The 24,697-nt window shown below is 38.1% G+C and overlaps 1 protein-coding gene across 1 annotated transcript in view; it reads right to left on the reverse strand.

Moving 5' to 3' along the window:
* The window catches only part of LOC122798844 (lipocalin-like), a 90,885-nt gene that overhangs the window by 39,775 nt on the left and 26,413 nt on the right, over window positions 1-24,697 (reverse strand). Inside the window, exons 3-4 of the mRNA XM_044067968.1 lie at window positions 11,500-11,576; window positions 2,840-2,953 (exon numbers count right to left, since the gene is read on the reverse strand). Coding sequence (XP_043923903.1) covers window positions 2,840-2,953; window positions 11,500-11,576 — 191 coding nt within the window. The remainder of the gene's footprint in view (window positions 1-2,839; window positions 2,954-11,499; window positions 11,577-24,697) is intronic.

Below are 24,697 nucleotides of genomic sequence, written 5' to 3' on the forward strand. Positions count from 1 at the left end.
CAAACTCCACTCAGACTTATGTGAGTGCTACCAATGGCTCATAAGCCATAAACTACTATTCAACCTCACCAAGACCAAAGCTATGCTTTTTGGAATTCCACAGAAAATGCACCAAGCACCTGACTCTTACTATTTTTGACCTACAGCCCTTTCCATACAGACAGCCTCCACCTTCAAATACCTAGGTTTATGGCTTGATCAGTCACTAAACTTCCATTTTCAAACTGAAATGTGAGAGCCAAAATAAACTTGGTCCTCTTCTGAGCCAAAAAGATCTCCCCTTTTTTATTCCAACCATCCACTGCTGCCATTCACAGAGGAGTTCTTTGTTCTCAACTTGAATATGGCATCTCAGTTTTTGCTTCTGCCTACAAGAAAAATATTACCACATACCAGACTCTAACAGTATCTGCTGATTCATTACAGACTTGTCTCTCTGTGAGCTTCACTTTATCACCCTAAAAAAATGGCTACCCATAAAACAAAAATCTAATCTACTTTTTGGATCTCAACTCTACAAACTACTCCAACCCCATATATTTACCCCCCCCTACAGCTAGACTTCACAAATAAACCTCTTCATACAACTTGAAACACTACTCAGAAGTAACTCCAACTCTTATTACCCCTAAAACCAAACACTGCACATGTTCTGTCACACCATGTCTCATTCCCCCTAGAACCAACTCCCCAGCACAGCACATGCTCTGTCACACCATGTCTCATTACCCCTAGAACCAAACTCCCCACAGCACTGCACATGCTCTGTCACACTGACTCTCATTGCCCCAAGAACAAAACTTCACAACACTGCACATGTTCTTTCACACCATGTCTCATTCCCCCTAAAAGCAACTCCCCAGCACAGCACATGCTCTGTCACACTATGTCTCATTACCCCAAGAGCCAAACTCCACAGCACTGCACATGCTCTGTCACACCATGTCTCATTACCCCTAGAACCAAACTCCCCAGCACCGCACATGCTCTGTCACACTGACTCTCATTACCCCTAGAACCAAAATTCACAACACTGCACATGCTGTCACAGCATGTCTCCTTACCACTAGAACCTGACTCCCCAGCACTACACATGCTCTGTTACACCCACTCTCATTACCCCTAGAACCAAACTTCACAACACTGCACATGCTCTGTCACACCATGTCTCATTACCACTAGAACCTGACTCCCCAGCACTGCACATGCTCTGTTACACCCACTCTCATTACCCATAGAACCAAACTTCACAACACTGCACATGCTCTGTCACACCATGTCTCATTACCCCTAGAACCTGACTCCCCAGCACTGCACATGCTCTGTTACACCCACTCTCATTACCCCTAGAACCAAACTTCACAACACTGCACATGCTCTGTCACACCATGTATCATTACCACTAGAACCTGACTCCCCAGAACTGCACATGCTCCGTTACACCCACTTTCATTACCCCTAGAACCAAACTCCACAACACTACACATGCTCTGTTACACCCACTCTCATTACCCCTAGAACCAAACTCCACAGCACTGCACATGCTCTGTTACACCCACTCTCATTACCCCTAGAACCAAACTCCACAGCACTCCACATGCTCTGTTACACCCACTCTCATTACTCCTAGAACCAAACTCCACAGCACTGCACATGCTCTGTTACACCCACTCTCATTGCCCCTAGAACCAAACTCCACAGCACTGCACATGCTTTCTCCTGTCAGGAACCTATCCTTTGGCAAGCTCTCCCCATCGACATTAAGGAAGTCAATACTTATCCTAAACAAAAAAAAAGCTGAAGCAAAGCCTGGTCAGGTCAACACTTATATAAAACAAAACCAAAGCACCTGAATGCAAGACAAAAGAGACCAATGTTTCTAGCATATTCTCAGTATTTTCATTCATCTGACAACTATTGCAGGTACACATTTCTTGAAAAAAGGGTTTTGAATTTTAAAAAGCATGAGACATTTTTGGGCATTAAACTAGGACATTTTATGATGCTGGAAATTCTCAGTTTACCATTTATAACATCATACTGCACTGTGTTGTGTATAGAAAGTGATTACTCTATTCTGTTGAAATATGCTAATAATTGCCCTTTCAAAACTTTTAGAGCTACAGACTAGTAACATAGAAAGAAAAAAAAAGTCTGGTATTCTCAGCCATCTTAGCTTCTTTTATAGTACTTGGATGGTATATTTCAGTACTAACTACAGTCACAGAATATATTTTCTCCCTGTAAAGATACATTTGAAAAGAGATACTGCAAGTAAACTCCTGTCACTTGTCATTGAAAACAAGACATGTAACACTGTTGTTAAATTAACATATTGCTTTACAGCTGGGAAACTAACTTGAAACTTACTTGCAAGTTTTTGGGTGATGCATCCCATGGCATAATTTCTAATGTGCGGTTATATTGGAAAATGGGTACACAAAACATAAGACACATACACACACATACCATGTATAGTGCAGATACCAGTGAAGTATTATATTTTATGAGCATATGTGGAAAGATGATGCACGCTCTAAATGGAATGTTTGAAGAATCTTATTCAGATTGAAGTACTCATCAATTGCATCTAAACTAGTCTGTAAAAGAACAATTCAGTTTCACATTCTCTCTCTCATGATTTTTTTCATACAGCACAAATAGAGCATGAATAATGCTCCAGAATATTCCATAATGAAATATCATTTGTAAGTTTAAATGTGTTGAATATAGTGTGATGCAGTTAAACAGATCTTGTTGTCTAAGACAAGTTGTTTAATAAGAATGGGAATAGAGATTGATTGGTAATTTTTAAAACAAGGCATAATGCAATACATACACAATAGTTTCACCACGGTAAACTTTCTGTCGCCATCATTCATGTACGCCACAGCTATGGCAATCTTATTGTAATCAGTTTCCAAGACTCGGAATTCAATGGGATAGCCACCCTCTAGAGAAGGAACACAAATTTAGAAATGAATACAACAGGTAAGCAGGCCTCTGTTATTTTTACACTACACATTATACTTCTGTTCCATTATGTACACTTGTCTTGTGTAGGCTATGCATTTTGCTGTGTGCTGCTGCTAATTTCATGAACTATTAACTATCTGCTGTTTGCATCTGAGTTGGTTGAAAAGGGTCCAGGTACCTGCTCACAAACCCAGTTAAGCATAATAAACAATAAATATAAAGATGTAAATAAATAGAATGCACTTCTCAGACTAGTATTAAATAAAATATCAGAAACTCCATCTAACAAAACACAACCTGCTTCAAAAGAAACAGTACCTCTGGATCAGAATCCACATTAAACAAACTGCACTTTGTTACAGAATAGTGTGGGCCTTATTAAGAGTGTTTATTAATGAAGTATTATTTACCCAAGATTACTTTAATGACACTGAAGTTTTAATTCCAACTGCAACTTGAGCAATGGGGATTCAGCTACCATACCTGAAACTGGAGACTTGGCTCTCTAGGGGAACATAGTCTTCAATGGACAGCCCTCTTGTCATAGAAGGAGAAAGACATTGTCAGGCAGTCATGCATTATAGTGGACACCAGGAAGCTACAGTGCTGCACTTCTCAGTTTACTTTGGCTGCATCCTGGAGGCATCTTTAGGATAACACCTGCCAGACCACATGTGTATCAGCCACCTGCTGTAAGAGACTGCATGCAGGGAGGTGGCCAAGTGTAGGATTCACAGGTAAAATTCTCCATTGTTTATAGGCTGGAGATGATGCCCGCTACCCACCTAGACATGCAGGACTACTGTCTGGGCACTGTTAGTAAAAGGGGTAGTAAGTAGGATTATAAGAGTGCAGGAAAAAGAGTTGGGGGCCTTCCTTGCACTTGCTAAAGCTCGTGCTGAAATAATTACATTGATCCTGTGAGTGTGAGACTACTGAGCCTGGAAAAAACACTGGCTGCAATAATATGGGAAGAGTTGCCCTTTAGCAAGGAGTTTATGGTAAGTAAGAAAAGATAGGAAGTTAATGGGAATTAGCTAGTCTTTGAGGACTATAGCAGGTGGCCACCCTTACTAAGATCAGATTCTTGCTTCATGATTTGGGAGTGGAAGACAAACAGTGCGATCAAATGAAAAAAGTAGTGAAAAGGGTATCCCTGAAAGGACAACCTTGGAAATGACCCCTAATATTTGGAAGGGTAAAGACTGTTCTTCTGCATTTTAGAGAATATTGTGGTATTATTTGAAATATCTGCTTGTCTGCATAAGTGACTGAATTTTTAAGTACAATTTCATTGCAGACTACTTTTGAGTGGAGTGATTTATGTTCATTGAGGATGTAGAAAACGTAAACGGGTTTTCTTTTTTCCTGCTGTTCCCTCCAATGTGGCAAAAAGCTGAACTTTTCATTTTAACACTATTTAAACATGAAAAACTGTTAAAATATAATTTTTGGTAATGCTAAAATATAAATATATATATGGCATTTGAAGTCAGAGAGAGAAAATAATTTCATAGGTATATACTAGGGTAACGACCACAAGGGCCTTTTTCGAAGCCTAATCATGCATCTCCAATGTATCCAACAAGTTTGGTAACACAGAGGTTATTGATAAGGGTATGTGTAAGCTAAAGCATCGGTGGGCAACTACTTACCTCTTACCATTATCCATTAGTTACACAGATGACGAACCAGGGATGAATTTCTGATTTCCCATCCACTGGTCCAGCTTGTACTTGAAATAGGGTCAGTGAAGAATTCTGCTTTACATGAATGGGGAGCCTGTTCTACAGATAGGGTATCATCTGTATCTGTCCATTCAACATGCCCTCTTTGTGTTGCAAGCAAGGTTTAAGTCCTTGAATCAGGTAATTCTGATGCTATTTGTTTTGCAAATATGCAAGAGGACTGTTCGAGTGAGATCCTGGGATGTCTTTCATGCCAGAAATAGATCACCCTTCATTAGTCTTTAAGACACAAATATAGGGTAGGGCTTAGAGGTGATCTGCATAGGTCATATTGTTAAAACTGTGAATTAGTTTTGTGAGGAACCTCGGTGGATGTTTAAGTTGTTGTATGTACTTAGTCAAGAACATACCAAGGGAGGCACCACACTTAATATATCTAATGATTGCCGAGTACAGTAGAATGATGAATTCCTTGGACCTAAATGCCATACAATTGCATATAAATTGAGCAACAAAGAACAATTTCCTTATTCCATAGAAAGATGTTGGCTGAAAGGTAGGTTACTGTCTATATACATTCCAAAATTACAGACCACTGGAGGTACTCTAAGGCATATATTATAATTAAGGTAGTTGCTTGGTATAGCAGACTTCCCAATGGGTACTATTAAGCATTTCTTGGCACTGAGTTTTCTAAAGTATCTGTGGTACCAGTTATTTGTCTGCGTTAGCTTTTCCTGAGGGATATGTGTGTCTTGGGGGATTCTGTGACTGTCTCCAGTTTGTGACCATCTGTAAAGTTGGCCAGCCAGAGGCCCTTGATGTTTGCCTCGACTCCCAAGAAGTAGATGTTAAAAAGGAGAGGACCCAGCTCTGTGCCCTGACAGACTCCACTAGTGACCAGCTTTTTGTGGAGTGCACTCCCCTGTATTAACATCCTGGGTCCTATCTAAGAGCCAACTGGAAATCCAGCATATAACATTGGAATGCCTCATTCTTTGAGTTTGTTTAAAATGTCTGAGGTGGGTATTGTATCAGATGCCTTGGCCATGTCAAGGTAAGAAGTATTCACCATTTTGCCCTCAAACATTGCCTTGGTGGCCTTTTTAGTGAAGAAGTCTACCAGACTGAGTAGGCATGATCCTCTCTTCACAAAAATGAATTAGGTTAGATCCAGTGTCCGGAGGTGACTAATGTCATATTAATCATTTCCATTGCTTTGGCTATGAGGGAAGACGAGACTAATGAATCTATAGTTTCCAGGTGACTTATGTAGAGGGATGGCTGCTGCAGTTCTCATTCATGTGTGATTAAGCCTGACTGGCAGCAGTGGTTATATAGAGACTCCAGTGGTCCTGATAGGTCATGTTTCATGGCTGACATCACAGTTTGAAACAATACTGATTTCATGAACTTTAATCATACTTTGACTTAGGAATGAGGTCCATTCCCATCATGGGATTAAAAACCCATAAGATTTGAAGAAAATAAAAAGAGGTACCCTGGAAAGGTATCAGGGGCTCATCAATGTGGTGTTAAATGGCCTTTTAATAAGAGAAAGGGTGTATGAACACACTTATTATATTATTAAAGGTAAACAAGAAAGTTCTCTTGCTAGACATTGTATGGAATTCCCAGGTCATGCTTTTAAATTTTGAGTTATAGACTCAATTAAGACTGACCTTTGGAGGGGGGGGGGGTGGTCCTTACTCCTTACTTTTGGAAGAACTAGAATTGTTGTGGCAACTAAGGTTGAATTCACACCATCCACCAGGCCTAAATGAGGCCTGTTCCGCAGCATGTGTATTGAAATTAAATAACCCTATGAGATGAAACTTGTATTAATGTAGGACAGTTGCTTGAGTCAAAAATGAATTTGACTGTAATACAAGTATGCATAATTGCATCACTGAATCATTGACAACTGATACTGGTACAATTCAACCAACGACTAAGTATAAAGGGTGAGTAGACTCACTGTCATACATTATGCCAACTTTAGATGTACTAGGGTATCACTGTTTAACAAATGTCATGTTGAGTAGTGGTCCTAACATTATTGTGGCTATTGTATACGTTTGGATGAGCGAGTGAACCAGAGGGTATATGTTCCCTAGATTTCTTATATGTATTTTATATTATACCTTCTACACATATAGTTAGATAAGTGTATATAACATAGTAATATTACACTACTCAAACAGTTCTTAGGGAGTGTAGATTTTTCCTTTTAGCTACATCAGTAATGGTTACTCCAATTGATACTTTTATATAGATGTATAGTTGTACAATTAAATTTCAATTAATTAGATATGATTAAGTAATAGGGACTAGGTTTAATGTGTTATTACTACAGTTATACACATACATATAGGCTTTTTGGTGTATATATTTCTTCTGTGATTTAAATCAAACAAGGAGTTTTTCTCATGTGTACATTGTTGTACATATGTTTACACATTTTTATACAAGTAATTTTTAATCAGAACAGTTTGTTGTACTATATGTTTTATACCCTTTAGAAGGACTAATTAGTTAATTAAGGGTGTGACTATTTAAATGAAGAATTTTTGAATGTAATCTGTCTGAAGAAGTTTAGTCTATGCACTAAACGAAAAGCGCTTAACAGGTCATATTAAATTGAATTTGTTTTCGCCTAGTATTTGCCTTTCTTTTCTGTTGGCCTTGGAAAGTGTGTTTAGGACCTGTTCCTTAGTGACGGTTAAGTGAGGGTTATACTCGATGGAATTTCTTGAGGGGTGACTGGGGGAGAGTGAAGTAAAATTGGAGATGAATTTGTTAGCCAGTAGATTTGCTATATCTTGCGGCTTCAGGCAGGTCTAGCAGGACTACAAGCCATCCAGTTTTGGCTTGACAAGGCTGAGTTATATACTCCTGGATTCAATACCCTTCTTGTTTGTTTAGCTGAACATGTTCTCACTAAGAATGTTTTTTACTTCCATGGGAGATGTTACTGGCAACTTATAGGTACGGCCATGGGAGCGTCCTTCGCTCCTATATACGCAGATTTGTTCATGGACTACATTGAGGAACAACTAATATATGATGTGAATCACAATATCTTTCTGGATATGGATATCTGGAGACGTTATCTGGATGATTGTTGGATGGTGTGTAGAGGGGATGCTGGTTATGCTGAGGAATTTGTAGAATATTTAAATGAAAATAAATGGAGAATCCATTTTTGCTCTCAATTATGATTACAAAGTAATCACTTTTCTGGATGTTCAGATTTTTCGTCAAGAAGATCACACACTAGAAACATTTATCGTAAATTCCCCCAGTTCAACACCTTACTACATGCCTCTAGTCATCACCCCTCCTACATCATCCGAAACATCCACAAATCCCAATTTCTACGCATTAAGCGTATATGTTCCTCTGATGTAGCCTTTAACATCAGCAAAAATGATCTTTCAGAGCATTTTTTGAAAAGGGGCTATCATGCTAATAATATTGATAGGGCATGCTCTTTCGCCACTAGAACAGAAAAAAAGTTGTTAACCTATGGTAAAGGACCTAAAGGTAAAGACACACAGTCTCCCCAACCCAATCGCTTAGTAACAACATTTGGCAAAAGCACAGACGCTTTCAGAAATATTGTGAACAATCACTGGGACATTCTAATGGCTAATGAGAAACTAGCTGGAATACTTTCCACACAGTGTCTCTTTTCATATAGAAGAGGCAGGACTATCAATTCTCATCTAACTCACTAAACACTATTCACCCACTTTCATACAACAGGTCACCTTATTTGGAGACAAGTTAGTGGGCAACAATTCCTGTGGTCACTCTAGCTTTTGTACATATACATGTAAAATCAAGGAATTTACGAGCAGCAATACACCACACATTTTTGAAATCAGATGCTTTGGCAACTGTAGCAGTGACTGAGTCATTTATTTGGCCACCTGTTTTTGCTCGGCTTTTTATGTAGGGCAAACATATAGGCCACTAAAACACAGGATTAGTGAACATCTCAGTGACATTAGAACTAAAAGGATATCTAATGCTCATTACAAACATACAATGACCCATGTCACTGCTAAATTCCAATTCACATTCATTGATGAAATTCAAGGACATAAATCCAGCAAAGCAGGTTGGCATTCTATATTAAAGAAGAATAAATCTGGTTGGATTGTTAGGCTAGGGGCTTGCTTTGAACCTGGCCTTAATGAACTGAGCTAATTTTGTCATAAACCAATCAACTTCTAGTATGTCTAATCAAATACTATTTAAATGTGTAAAGGATTCAACTTAGTTAATGCACTGAAGAAGGCTGTAAGTTTGTCTGAAACCGGTTTGCTGTTTTTTTCTTGTTTTAGCCACATTAAAATTTTGACTATCTACCTCCTGAATGGTGCTGGACTTATTTTGCTGTTTTATTCAGGCAGGTCACAATTAGCACAGCACAATTCTGTGTACAGCCTTTAAGATACAGATGTAGCTAAAGAAAAACTTGTGGTTTTACTTGGCCAGGAAGACTAGGTTTATCTCAAAACTGACTTTGGTAGACATGATTTGCCCTCTGAGTTGCCTGTTTAGAATGATACAAGCATTTTTATCCTGTTGGAAATTGTGCTTCTTGACCTTTGCTATGACTTTCTTCCTTATGTTGTACAGCCTATTAATGTTTAGATTCCACCATGGTGTCTTGTTTTTGAGTTTCTTCTGAGCAATCTGGATAAACACTGCATCCCCTCAGAATGACAGCAGAAGCTACGGCAGTTATTGAAGTCTGTAATCTCCTGTTCATGTTGCAGTACCATCCCTGATGAAGGTAGACTGCTGCTAAATGGTAGAGTTATACCAACATGGGACACAGTCTGTGAGCGCCATAATGTCTCTGTTTATATAGTCCATGGAGGTATTCCTGTCATTTACATCCAAATGGACTATGACACAGTCATACTGGTACCTGTGGTCCAATGACCTGAGTGCATGAGTGATTTGTCTGATCCTGACCCTGATAAACACCTGACTGTGACTTTCTGCTTATTCACCCTGGTAAGTGGAAGATGTGTGTGTCTCACAATGGAGTTTCCTATGATTATAATATTGGATTGTGGGGTGACTTGCCTTATGGGCTTTGAAGTTGGGGCTTCATGAGACGTGGCTGTATGTCATGTTGTGGGTGTTTTGTGGAGTGCTTTTTTGGCCACCTGAGGATATCTAGGTCAATTGTCTGGGCGGTCTTTAGGGTTTATGAAGATTACTTTTAAGTGCCTCCTCATATGTGGGTCTGTATGTCTGATTAATACTGTGTGTGGTGGGTGCATTTCTGACAACCTGGTTGGTACAATCTATGCTTGTATGTGACAGCTTTGCCTCCAGTGACATTGTGTTTATATGGATTCATGCTGAGTCGCTGAAGGTAGTTTTGGTGAACACAGAAAAATCAAAAACCTTTCACCAAAACCACCTTCATCAAACATTAAAATAAACTTTTCTTTCATTAAGAGGGCAAGGCTCCCTGAACCTGCAATGTGGGGGGACACTCCCCTACACCTCTGGAATTATAAACTCCAAGTTTGCATAACAATGGAGAAAAAGGCAGTCTCCACTGTTAGCAAAAGTAGTTTCAATAAACTTTCAATTTTTTTTTTCACCAAAACTACCTTCAGTGACCTGAAGTGCTCCCATACATCTCTCTCATTCCTTATCAGATTGTTTGAGAATAAGCCATTTGCCAGTAAACATAAGGCAATTGCTACATTACCTCAGGATGCCCATATACAACAGGCTGGCTACGGAGATAACAGGAAAGTTCATGTCCATGGTTTCTCGCCCTATATGAATAAATATATATATATATATATATATATATATATATATATATATATATATATATATATATATATATAGTATAGATATATACAAGATGATATATAAAACAAGGAGACCACTGTGGTGCAGTGGTTAGCATTGTCGCCTTACGGCAACAGGTTCTTAGGTTTAATTCTCAGCTGGAGCGCCTTTTGTGCAGAGTCTGCATGTCCTCCCTGTGGACAAGTAAGCTGCATGAGTGTGTGTGTGCCATCTGTGAAGGTTGGATGCCAGGCTGTCAACTCAACACTGTAAAACTCCACTGCCAATCAATAGCGGACCAGTGATTCGCTGTGGTGACCCCTAACCAGGAAAAGCTGAAAAACTAAGATAGATGAATACAACAAGAACATCTGAGTTTACCAGTCAGTTAAAACCATCACCTGACATATTGCTTATTCTAACTACTGATCATACATGTTCTGTAATTTAATTACACTCTTGGTGACATCTATACTTATGTAAATTTGCTATGTACCTTAAATAGGTGACTTAACATGTTCTTGCATTATATTTCTATCTATATAAGGGATATTCCTTAATTAAATCCTAGGAATGGGAAAGAAATTCTTTACACTGTGCTGTAAATAAGGATATTGTTGCTCACTCTATGTGAGCTGGTTGATGCACTTTATTTACGACCCAAGTATTGAGTTAATTATAACTAGTGTTCACATTTTCTAAATATAATCCTTTGGTATGATTATGTACTCCATGCAAAGGATATGGACAGAACAGTGTGGTCTAGTCATGAACACTAATGATTCTCCAAGTGCACAGCAATTCCGGAGTTCTTTTTGTCATAACATTGTCAGAACATATATATCCATGATCCTGATGTACGTACCTTTTGCAAAGACTATCCATGCTCAGGATGTTTTACAGCCATTAATTACTTATTTAAACTGTATTGTATCAATATTTAACCAAGTGCAATATATTCATATCTCCCTGTAACTTATAAATATATTTTGTGACTTACTTAATGTCTTTGCATGAAACACTCCTGGTTCGCTAGTCACCGCATAGGTGGTAACTGATTTTGGTGAGTTCTCTGGCCTAAAACATGAAAGTAATAAGAGACAAAGAAAATGGTGCATGTCACTGAAGCAGAAACCTTGTTATAGTAAATCATTTAATAAATACTCAGATTTTAATAAGAATGTATGCAGATTCAAGCAGAGATTCAACATTTGCTGATGTAACCCTACAGTTTATAAATATGGAGACAAAGGCTCCCTTAATAGGAAGATTTCAGTGATGTTCATTTCTGGTCCTATGATTACAGTATTATATAGTAACTCTGTATAAGGAGGAAAAGCAGTGAGCCTTGAATTAAGATGGCTGAACAAAAAATGTTTTCCCTTTATTTAAATATTTGCTGACTCACTGACAGCAGAATTAATGGCATCTAGAAATTAATTCTGTCTAGCATACTATACAAATAATTTATGAACAGCCATCACTTACAGTGGTTAAAATCTGAAATCTCTTTCATATTGCAGGTGTTAGAAGTTTAAGAACTACCATGATTCAAATAATGAAGCTCTCCCCCATCCACTTTTTGGCAAGCTCTGCCCATCGACATCAAGGAAATCAACAATTATTCCAAATTCAGAATGCAACTCTAAAAGCATTTCTTCATCTAAGACAAATGCTCCTGCTTCAACACTGGAAGCATCACTTAACCTGTGTCCTTTGTCAGCCTCTTCTCTCAGGATTCATTGAAGATTAACCCATTTTAGAAACTAATGTATATATTGCACATTACACTTTGCTTGATTATATATCGCACTGAGCTAGTTCACTAAAATGTATATATACATTGTTTTTTCAATATAATTAGTCTGGACTATTCTGTTATTGCTTATAGTTCTGTATTTTTTGTTTGTGAAATGTTTATTTCACCCAGGCTGAGCCTGACATTGGTCAGTAGTAATCAGTGCACTACTGTGGAAAACAAAAAATAAAATATAATAAAACAAAGCTGGATTCTGGCCACTTTTATCTAAATAGCTTGCTAATGTATATATAGAGAACAACAGGTAATCTGCACAGCTTTTTGACATGATGGTATGGAGTCTTCCAGAGGATTTGGAAGGAACTAGTACATCCATTTCCTATTTATGTCTGGAAAAAGTGATTTCAAACTTAGCTTTTCCTTAGGTTGGGGGGAGGATAAACTATTCCTCCCCATATAGTGTGTTTTACCCCCTTTACCATCAATAGATTCGACAGCACTGAATCTTAAACAAGGGCCTATTCTCATTTCCTTGTCTAAGTTTTAGGTTTTTAATCAATGATGCCTTACTCATCAGTTGCCAATAAGGGCATCTGAGCAAGAGAGTTTGGGGGTGGGGGATGCCCTCCCACATTAAAAATATCCACAACTTAAAAAGAATACATATTAAAAACAAATACACTAATTGCCACTGTCATCTGCATTATTTGTCTGCCTAACAAAACACAGTTACTCTTTGCTGCAAAGTAACAGATAGATGGTCAGGTTGGTTTATGTTGTGCTGGTAGTGCACTTTTTAGATTGACATGTGCCTCTTTACCCTCCGCACTCCAACCCTCTCAGCCTTCAGTAGCTACCGGCCCCACTGGCTGCCAGTCATAAAGATGCACTGCTCATGAATATGGTGTTTTCAGCAAAATATGAGAAAAGGTGTTAGCCAGCACTTTTTATGTTTTTATTAGTGGGTTAAGTCCCACTATATCTCTGGCCTATTTTTTAAGCAAGATCTGAGGTGGTATTCATACTGTCTTAGGCAACTATGCCCAGGGCAGTGGGAACATTCCCTTACTTATTTTAATAAGTAATTTAGTGTAATTACTGTTTGGGAGGTCTTTGATGTTTTGTATTGGTTATATTACTTTTAAGAGCTTGGGATATGTAGGTTTGTGTGTTTGACCTGTATTGTATATGGCAGGTATTATGTAGTGTTGTGAGTTTCTGAAATCCTATTTGGCATTTCCAGTGGCTGTGGGAGAGAGTTTGCTTCCTGAAACAGGGTACAAGTACATCTCTCACATACTGTATTAGATTGTATAAGAATTAAGTGGCTGTCAGAAAACATAGCCCAATTGCTACATTGTCTCAAGACACCAGTCACCAAACCCATGGATGAGGGCAAGACAGTGCACACCACCTACCTTGACTTAGCCAAAGCCTTCAACACTATTCTCCATTCGGGCATAATAGATAAACTTTTGACCACCATGTGGCCTCCGTTGTATGGACGGCTTTCTATATGGCCTACCTCACAAGTAAGGGTATTTCATCTAGGAACAAGGAGGTCATAACATCCCTGTACTCCTCCCCCCTTATCAGACCCATTATAGAGTACAATACCCCAATTTAGCATATACCTTGCCAAACACATGTAGCAGTTGGAGAAACCACAGAGGTTCCGGACCAGGAAAAATGAGGGTCTCAAACACGTATCCTACACAAATAGGCTAAAAGCCCTGTCCCTCTACTCAGTCTCATACAGACTGCTCAGCGGTGACCTGTGTCTGGCATACAAGGCTGTTTCATACTCAGCCTTGATGGAGTTGCTGCATATCTATAAGTCAAACTCCACTTGTGCAATCCGAATGCAAGGTCTCAACCTGGTCTGTGACATTAATAGAACTTGTTGGTGGGATAGATTTGTGTCCCAACAACTCCCCCATCTGTGGAATACACTTCCTCTCCATGTCAGAGTACCTCTCTAGCCCTCTTTAAGAGAAACCTGGATGACTGGATGGGAAACAGAAACTATACCCCTTGGATCCCACCTGTGTTCCTGCTGCACAGGGAAAACAAGTGCTGACTTTGTGGGAACATGGGTGAAATTCTTGGCTAGGCTTATAAGGGCCTTCGGGACAATAGCTTAATATCATGCTATGAAGCAGTTTCTACTATGCTGCTTACAGAGATTGCTGGAAACAGCTGATCTATTATTTCAGGTATAAATATAGTGACTTTAAGGGTCTGGCATTAAAAGAATGATGCTCTTCTTTCTGTGATGACTGTTAGGGAGTGCAAATTTGCTCAGGTGCTAGGTGGTTAAGAAGGCTCCACTTAGTCTAAATTCATGTAGACTTGCCCTTCTTTGCACAAGCCTGGTGCTCATTAAGCAGCTCTTTGCTTAGGAACTGTTAGGGAGTAGTTTTGTTTTTAGGGAATTAGTGTCTGAAAGCACCTGTGTCTACACAGTGCACCATGGTGTGATGTGCATTGCCATGCAAATGTGGCAACTTCATTCAGGCAATGAAATCAAATATGCTAATCCTCTGGCCAAAAGAAAATGCTCACATTGAGTTCACAAAAGGTGATTCCCAGCTCAGAAGAGACCTGGCTACTCACTATTGCCACTAGAGTGCAGACCAAAGATGACAATCTAGAAGCACTGGGGCTCACAACCAACCAAGTTACAACTATAAAACCATGCAGGAACTAACCGTGAATGGCTGTGGCAATAATCCAAGGGCAGGAACTAACCATGAATGGCTGTGGCAATAATCCAAGGGCACTAAAAGTTATAACATTAACCGTGAACAGCTGTGGCAATAATCCAAGGGCACTAAAATTTATAACAGTAATGGTGAACGGCTGGGGCAATAATCCAAGGGCACTAAAAGTTATAACAGTAACTGTGAATGGCTGTGGCATAGTCCAGGGGTGCTGAAAGTTATAACAGTAACCGTGAATGGCTGTGGCAATAATCCAAGGGCACTAAAAGTTATAACAGTAACTGTGAATGGCTGTAGCAATAATCCAGGGGTGTGGAAAGTTATAACAGTAATGGTGAACGGCTGTGGCAATAATCCAAGGGCACTAAAAGTTATAACAGTAACCATGAATGGCTGTGGCAATAATCCAGGGGCACTAAAAGTTATAACGGAGAGCAAAGGCACAGCAAACATACCTCTCTGCTGTCCACATTTTAACAGAATTCCAGATTTTTGCCTGATATTTTTGGTCTCTTCCTCATATAAATTTTGTTTACTGGCAAATCATTAAGGATTGAAATCACTAAACTGACATTTGTGTTTTAGAATTCATATCCTTCAGAAAATGCATGATAATTCAAGACATGTTATTCTAGCAACTTTCTAAGTTTACAAAAACAATATTTAAAATTGGCCTCTTTTTTTGGGGCCTTTGTTCATCTCTCCCATTTTTTGCCTTTGTCTAGATTTTTTAAGATAAAGTTTGAGAGTTTGAGAGGCATGACAGCAAATAATACACAGTTATTAAAGCATCAAAACCAGCAAAAGTAATTTACAAGACAAAGTGAAATTCAGCAAAGCAGATTAAATATTCAAATCTGGACGGATCTGGATTTAATGTGGCATTCTAATGCAGTGACAAAAGCAAAAAAACTTTTAAAAAATACACATATAACAGCAGCTCTTATATTTATCAAAACAGACTGCAAATCACAAAAAGTGTTACAACCCGTAACAAGATGCTCATCTTTGCCATGCCAACTGGATATGTAACATAAACTCTTGGTTATATTCACTAGTTAGACCACATTTGCCAAATTAAGTGCCCTATGTCATACCCTGGGTCCAGACATATGGAAGGATTGGAGTTAGATAAACATTATAAACAGTTTTCCAGAATCAGAACTATAGGCAGCAATCATCTAGAAATAGCTGCATCCTGAAATCCATATCAAATATATAAAGCGAAGATACAAAGTATGCCCCAAGTTCACCAGTGCACGATGTGCTGAACTGTAAACATGGTACTCACAACTGCAACACATTTTCCATTGGAAAGAGTGCTATACAGACAAGGTGACACATCCCTTATATAATTACAGATGCAATTAACACCATAAACAAAAAGTGGATAAATAAAAACTCAAGATCCTCGGAATGATACAAGGAAACCATCTAAAAATTCAAGCAATATACTAACAGAACCTTAACTAGACTACACCGTTTTATGTTAAACAAAAAACAAAATATGTTAAACTGTTATTCAAACCCCAATATGATCCCCACCTTTGTACTGATACCTTTCACCCATGGTTTATTTCAATTTGCCAAGATACTTTTGTCTTACTAAAAAAGAAATATGTTATATTAGTAGAAAACCATAATAGATAAACATATTCCTAAATCAACTAGATTATCTTATGCCAATGATTTTCCAACAAACTCTGCACTACCAACACTTGGAGAATTCAACAAGCACAATATATCCAAGGCTTTGGGGATCTTCCTGACACCATGGGTTCTAGGTATGGAGAAACACCATCATTGACCTTTACATTCTTACAGATGATATACTACAGTATTTGAGCAAACTACTTCTAACACTCCCCACCCCCATACATAGACCTCACAAGGGCCTTTGATTTGCTGGAAACAACCCACTGAAAAAAAAACTCCCTGCATGCAGCAGCTACTGTTATATGGGCTTTACAATGGTTTACACCCCTCCTTACAAAATGCAGTCCAAAGAACAAATTGGTTCCATTTTATATCCTTGGCTCCCTTTCTCAGAGTCCATCAGGGGTAACTATTTTCCTCTATAATTACACATCTTGAGTTTAAGAAACTACCGACAGCTCTATCCCATCTCCCCATAATTACTGGATATATTATTTGTGCAGATGACATGGTTATTTGCTGGACAAAGCCATTTCCAGCAAATATAAAAGATAACCTAGAAAATAATCTTGAAACCCTAACTGGGCCCAGGAACATAACCTCAGTACTACGAGTAGGCTATGCCATTTGGAACACCACTAAGGTTAACCAAAGTGCCAAACAATGGAAGTATTATCCACATTAACCAAGACCCAATCAAAATTGTCCATCAATACAAGCATTTAGTAATATGGCTTAAGTCATACCTGAACTTTCAATACCACATCCAGATTACTAAAACAAAGGAGAAAACACTACTTTTCTGGGATAAGGTAACCCACTATCATTCTAGAAGGGAGAACAGATATACAAAGGTGTCCTCTACCCCCAGTTAGAATAGGGATTTCCAATGATTAGCCTCAAAAGGAACCTAACCACTCTACAAACTATGTCAAATATAAGCAGATTTATAAGCAAATCAAAGTCAAAGAAAAAGTACATGTAAATGTGCAGCTCTACTGAAAACTAGTACTTTAAAACATATGGAGCTCACGTAGTGTGTCGCCATAAGAAATCACACAGTCACTGTACAAAAAATTGTACCACAATACTTTTGCCAATAATTTATTTTTGAAAAAACTTAGAATAGAGTTGACCACTTTCATCCTATACTTGTATTGGCTTCATCAGAACCACAAACAACCATACACGGAACATTAAAATATAAAACTGAATTGGTCATATAACCTAAAAACAATCTTAAAGAAGCATGTCTGAGATACCAAATGTAAATTACCAAGTCAAATGACATATCTCTGTATATTATACAATAAAAACTTTAGAAAAGATTTAAGGAAAATTAAACTAAACGTGTATTTATAAAATAATGTGATATTAAAATAAATCAAAATAAAGATGAAAAATAATGTTAAACAAAATATTAATAAAAGGCAACTACATTTAAAATCACTTTGCAAAATAACATGTAATGGCCTTATAGTTTGCATACAAAATGAATTCACTAAAAAACGAAGATCAAGAAAAAATCTAAATTTCCTTGCTCTCAACTTCAAAAATGAAACTAAACAGAAGTGCTCATTTAATGTTGGGGTGAGAAGCATCTATCCTAAGTTGCCACCTAAATTCTCAGATCTCAAGTAAGTTTTCCCACTCATCTCCATGCTCATTAGTTGTAACCAGTTCTAAAATTCCAAATAGGAATTTTCTATATACACTATACATCAATGTATATTTAAAAAAGGAGCTGTTCAGATTTTGTCTTGTAATGTCATAGCTGTGTTCATAGATGTCCCTATGAAGGGTTCTCTCTGTTTTGCCCACATAAAAATACTTTTGCTGCCTGAGCATGTGGCTACATACACCACCCCTTTGGTAAAACAGTTTCCTTTATTCTTTGCTTAACCAAAACAATAACATCTTCATCTAAAATAAATGGGCATTGGTTAAATGCCCCACAACTATGAATACCTGGTGTAAAACTATGCTTGTGTGAAGTTAAGGACCTCTCTAAAATGGATTTGAGATTTTTTCCCTGTTTTGTAGACAAAAAGTGGTTTCTTCTGAACTAATTTAAATAATTTTGGATCAATTTTAAATATGTTCCCGTTATTCTTAACTATATTTTTATCTCCTGTACTAACATCCCATACTGTATAAGTAGTGAGGCATGGAAGTTCTCATTGAATTGTGTACATATAATTGTAACGAAAGAGAAACGCACCCAAAGGACTGCAGGATATTTCTTTTAGTAGTAAAATAATAAAATGGTACACAGCACTTCAGTTTTAACCGTGCTCATCAAAAACTTTTGATGAAAGCACTTAACACTGAAGTACTGTGCACCATTTTATTATTTTACTATTAAAAGAAATATCCTGCAGTCCCTTGGGTGCGTTTCGCTTTCATTTTGGTTGTCTATGCACCTACACAACACACTGCTGTGTGTGTGTACATATAATTGTACCACTTTCATCTTTAGGATTGGAATCAAGTAGGGGTATAATATTTATTTCCCCAGCCTTAAATGATCTCATCAGCTGTTTTCAGAAAAAGGTCAAAGGGGTGCCTTCAATCCAGAAACATCTGTGTCATCTTTTTAAATTCATTTAAAAAACTCAGAACTAGAGTACATTCTTGTATCCCTAACAATTTGTCCCTTAACCACACTCCTTTTACTGGAGAGTGAATAACAACTGTTATACTGTTGGTAAGTGTTCAAAAAAGTCTCTTTTCTATACGCATTTGACTTGAATCTCATCAATTCTAAATTTTTAGTGATGGTTAAATCTAAATAATTGACCTTGTCCTTTCCTACCTAGTGGGTAAATTTTAAGAATTCAGTAGTGTTGTTCAAAAACATCAGAAATTTGCTAATCATATCTTCTGAATACTCCCAGAATAGGAATAAGTCATCTACGTATCTCTAGAATAATGTCCATTTGGAAGAACAAATAGAGTTAAAACTAGACCTTTGCTTCCATGTACACATTACTAGATTTGCATAAATTGGGGACCATGCTGTGTCCATGGTCATGCCTTATATCTCTCTAAAGTACTCTCCCTAAAAGAAAAAATAAATAAAAAATAAATAAAATTGTTGAGAATTAATTCCATGAAATCCATAAGGATTCTGATGCATTGATTGTCTAATTCAGTACATTTTTATAAAGCTAAGTGGAAAAAGTCAAGAACAATATTGTGTAGAATACAAGTGAATAAGTCAATCTACTGTTAGAAATTCAGTTTCCTGGTTAAAAGACCCTGTTTAATTTTCCTCAAAAAGTCTCATGAATTCTTTAAAATGTGTGGGGTAGTCAAAGATTTTTTTTAGTGATCTAGCCACAAAAAATGACAGTGGGTATGTCTTAGACCCCGTGCTAAAACTATAAATCTATATGGGGAAGTCATCTAAATTCTTGTGAACCTTAGTGATTCCAAAAACAGCTGGAATAAGGGTTTTCTTTCTTTTCTTTTTTCAAAACAAAAGTGTACATTTTGTTAGCTATTACCTCCTGCATCAAGTAATCTTCCAAGAATAAGTCAATTTTTCTATATAGGTTCATAGGTTCATACTAGGCTATCTGCCCAAGGGCATTTATAAGCCTAGCCCATAGTTATTTGGCTTTCGCCACCCCTTTAGTTTGAATAAAACTATGCCTATTATTTTGCTGTGCCTCTGTCAAGCAGTGACACTGAAGTAATCCCTGGGGTATATCTGTGATCCCCCATCCATTGGTCAAGATTCCTCTTGAACAAGGCCAGCGAGGTGCTCTGCCTCACATGTACCGGGATTTTGTTCCACAGCATAGGGAGTCTCTGGGTGATGAATCTGTCCCTCCAGCACGTTCTATTAATAACTGTGTCAAGGTTTAAGTCTCCCGCCCTTGTGGTTCTGAGGGATCTAGATTTTTTGAGGTGAAGCATATTCATCAAATCAGGGTTTGACATGGCCTTATATGTCAAGCACAGGTCACCACTGAGCAAGCGGTATGAAACTGAATAGAGCTGGAGTTCTTTCAGTCGGGCAGCATAAGACATATTTTTGAGACCCTTTATCCTTTTGGTGAGGAACTTTTGGGGCCTTTCCAGCTGCTGCAGGTGTCGGGTCAGATACATTCTGAATGGGGCATTGTACTCAATCATAGGTCTAATGAGTGATGAGTACAGGGGGACGATGACCTCCCTTGATCTAGATGTGAATCCCTTCATGATCAGGTGGGCAATGTAGAAGGTTTTCCTAACTACTTTAGCAACATGAGTGTCAAACAAAAGGCTACTGTCAACCTGGGTCCCCAGATCCCTGATGACTTCTTCTGTGCTCAGTGGATTGCCACCTATATGGTAGCTAGGGGTAACCTTGTTTTTCCCGAAGGGTATGACTATGCATTTCTTGGCATTTAACTTTAGGCCATGGCTCTGGCACCAGTTATCCGTTTCTGTGAGGCCCTTCTGAAGGATATCTGCGTCAGATGTGTTTTCGACTATGGCACCCAGTTTGCAGTCATCTGCAAACTTTGTCAGCCATAACCCTCCTGTGTTTGCTTGTACTTCAGAAAAGTAGATGCCAAACAAGAGTGGACCCAGGACTGAGCCCTGTGGGACACCACTTGTGACAGACTTTGAGTCTGACATGGCTCCAGCAACTCTGACCCTGTGGGTTCTGTCACTTAGCCAGTTTGCAACCCATCTTGTTATGTATGGGTTTACACATTCAAGCTGATGAGTTTTTCGATGATACCTGAGTGGGGTATTGTGTCGAAGACCTTTGCAAGGTCAAGGTAGGCTGTATGGACTGCCTTTCCCTCATCAATGGCCTTGGTGACTGTCTCGAAAAAGTCAACCAAGTTTAAAAGGCATGATCTGCCTTTGACAAAGCCAAACTGGGTTGGATCCAAAGTCTGCAAGTTCCCTATGTCTTTATTTATGAGTTCCATTATGATCCTCTCCATGGCTTTGCAGATAAGGCTTGTCAAACTAATGGGACGGTAATTTCCAGGGTCGGTGGAGGCACCGCCCTTGTGAAGTGGGACCACAGTCGCCGTGCGCCACTCCTTGGGTACGTATCCTGAGGTGAGGCTAAGATTAAACAGCTGTCCTAACTGCGGGTTTAATTCCTCATTGAGTTCGTGGAGCACACAGCCGGGGACACCATCCGGTCCCATGGATGCTGTGTTTTTTGCTTTGGAGAGAGCAGTTCTCACCTGGGCGTTGGAGATGTTTGGGGGGCTACAATCCTCTGGTATAGATATCTCTCCTTTTGGGGGGGGGGAGAAGTTTGCACTGAACCTGTCAGCCAGTATGTTGGCAATGTGTGTAGGTTCAGTAATCTTCACATCATTTTGAACTAATTCTGAGCATATCTGGGAGTTTCCTCCTAGGTTTCTAACATAGCTAAAGAAGGCCTTATGATTGTCTTTTGAGCCCTTGGCGATTTTTCTATCAAAATTTGCCTTGGATGATTTTATGAGAGCTCTTAGTTTTTTACTTATAATGATCAAAGGTGTCTTACCTTTCAAGGATTTTGCTCTATCTTGTAGTAGCTTCCTCCTTTTGTTGTAGAGCTTGTTTATGGCTGGGGTCCACCAGACTGGACGCTTGCCTTTGGTACAAAGAGTCTTAGTTTTGTTTGGGATTGCCTGATCCATGCAGTCCTGTAGGTGCTGGTAGAAGGCATTTGTAAGTGATTCAGCGGTATGCCACATGAATTTCATTTTTGGATACTGTAGTGTATTTGGTGTTATCCTGCAACATGTGGGGAATTTTACTCACACAGTCAATTTTATCTGCTAAATCCACTCCAAATCCCGTATCTGGTTTCATAACTCTGCCAGAATCACTGGTAGTCAATGATTTTAGTATACCGTAGTCCCCTTTGTTCGTGTTCCTTTAAAGGAATCTGCTGAATCTCTGTAGGTTGTAAAATTCTGTTTTACTGCATCTTTAAAATGTAGCTGTAGTAGTATCCAAAGGTGGATTAAATTTACATTTCCTTTTAAATAAAGTAGTGGAAGTGTTAGGATGCATGTCGTTACCAAATGCCTGTGTTAAAAAATTTAATTTACAACTGTCTTAATCTCTAGGATTAAATCAGGAATATCTAATGGTCTCGGAGGTACAAACTTGAATCATTTACTAAAAAGGGTAAAATAATGAACATTGATATCTAAATTAATTTAGCTGAAAAGTTTAAAAACTTTAGATTAAAACGTTATGTTCTACCTGCATTATATCATCCACTGTATGTTTAATAAAATGTTCATCATGTGTTGTTAAAACAGATTTTTCTTTGCAGAGCCTCTTTTATTTCCTCTCTCCATTCCCATGCATCTCCCCCTCCTGTAACCCAGTTAGTGTGGGGGGTGGGGTTCATAGAAAAAAGGTCCTTTTAATTTGGGTCTAACACCTACTCATTCAGACCTATGGGCTAGGGGAGAATTCATCAGAGCCATAAGTTAGAAACCTATGACTTTGGTTAATAGTCTCTGGAGCATCTCCCAAATGTCCTACTTCTGCATCAGCAACTAGAGTTTGGGGTTTTAATGTAACGTTCTCATATGTACTGTTCATAGGCAAATCTGAAACATTAACATTTTTAGGTATAGCGTATGCTGTATTATTAATATAATCATTATAGTCCCTAAAAGTTTATTCTTAGGTTGAACAGTAGCTTTACAATTTTCTTCCACTTTCAAAAAAACTTAATCCTATTTGGATTTATTAAATTCAAAAAGTAAATCATCAACAATCTTATTATTAAAATCATCAACAATCTTATTATTAAAAACTGTAGTTTCATCAAAATAAATAATTAATCTGGGCTGAATTCCAATTAATAATGAAATTTATAAGCGCAAAACTGTGTCAATCAAACATGTTAGTCAACTTCACTGTTATCAATTACTAGTCCAGTAGGAAAGTTGTATAGTGTCAAGCCTTTAGTTGGAAATTTACAAGTCTTGAGCCTTTAGGTACCTTTTACTGTTCAAACATTCAGTGAGAAACCTGTTGTCAAGTTGTAAGTTGCGTACCATCATTAATTTTCTCTAAAAGTCCAATAAGAATTGTCAAATTGCCTTATTGGATCAGAAAAGTGTCCAAACTATAGTTCAAAAACACAATCCTTTTTAAACCACTCATGCAAATTCATTACACCTCTTCCAAGGTTCCCATCCACCTGTGGTAAATTTGAATGGGTGGAGACTGTTGGAATGTTAAAACTTGTTGAATGAACCACACTTCCAGGCCATTTGTAAGCTTGTCTGTCGATCTCTGCAACCTTGTGGACTGTAGCGAGTTCTAAAATTTTTATTGTATAATGTACAGAGATATGTCATTTGACTTGGTGTTTTACAGTGGTATCTCAGACATCCTTCTTTATGATAATTGTTTTTAAGTCATATGACTGAATGCATTTTGTATTTAAATGTTCTGATTATAGATGTTTTTGGTTCTGATGAAATCCATACAAGTTTAGGACAAAAGTTCTTAACCTGATTCTCTTATATGTATGCCCACACTCTAATATTCAATATGCCAATGGACTCTACAGTCATAACAATAGCTAATTCTCACTCTGAACTCTTAACTGCTACCCAGTCATCCTTTAACTCAGTAGAAACACGGCTCTCAAACAACCAACTCATCCTTAACAGTAAAAAAACAGAACTTCTACTCTTCCTCCCCAAAACAGCCAACCACATAAAGAATTCTTTTACTATCCAGTCACTCAACAAGACTCCTATCACAGTTGAACCTAGCTCAAAACTCCTTGGTATCACAATTGATGACCAACTAAAATTTGACCTCCACATAAATAATTCTATCAGAAAAACTCACCTTAAGCTAGGTCTACTATATAGAAATAACAAATTTCTTACTCAGGAAGCTAGAATAGTCCTCACTCATGCCTACCTTCTTCCCTGCTTAACATATTGTTCACAAATCCTTACTAACCTAAACTCTTCTCTACTTACTAGACTTAAGACTACATACCACAAAGTAGCTAGAGTTGCAATCCAACAGTCCTATAGATCACACCACTGTCTCTCTCTAAGATATTT

Source organism: Protopterus annectens, chromosome 3.part1 (genome assembly GCF_019279795.1).
Source record: "Protopterus annectens isolate FY-2018-M chromosome 3.part1, PAN1.0, whole genome shotgun sequence".
Taxonomy (NCBI): domain Eukaryota; kingdom Metazoa; phylum Chordata; order Ceratodontiformes; family Protopteridae; genus Protopterus; species Protopterus annectens.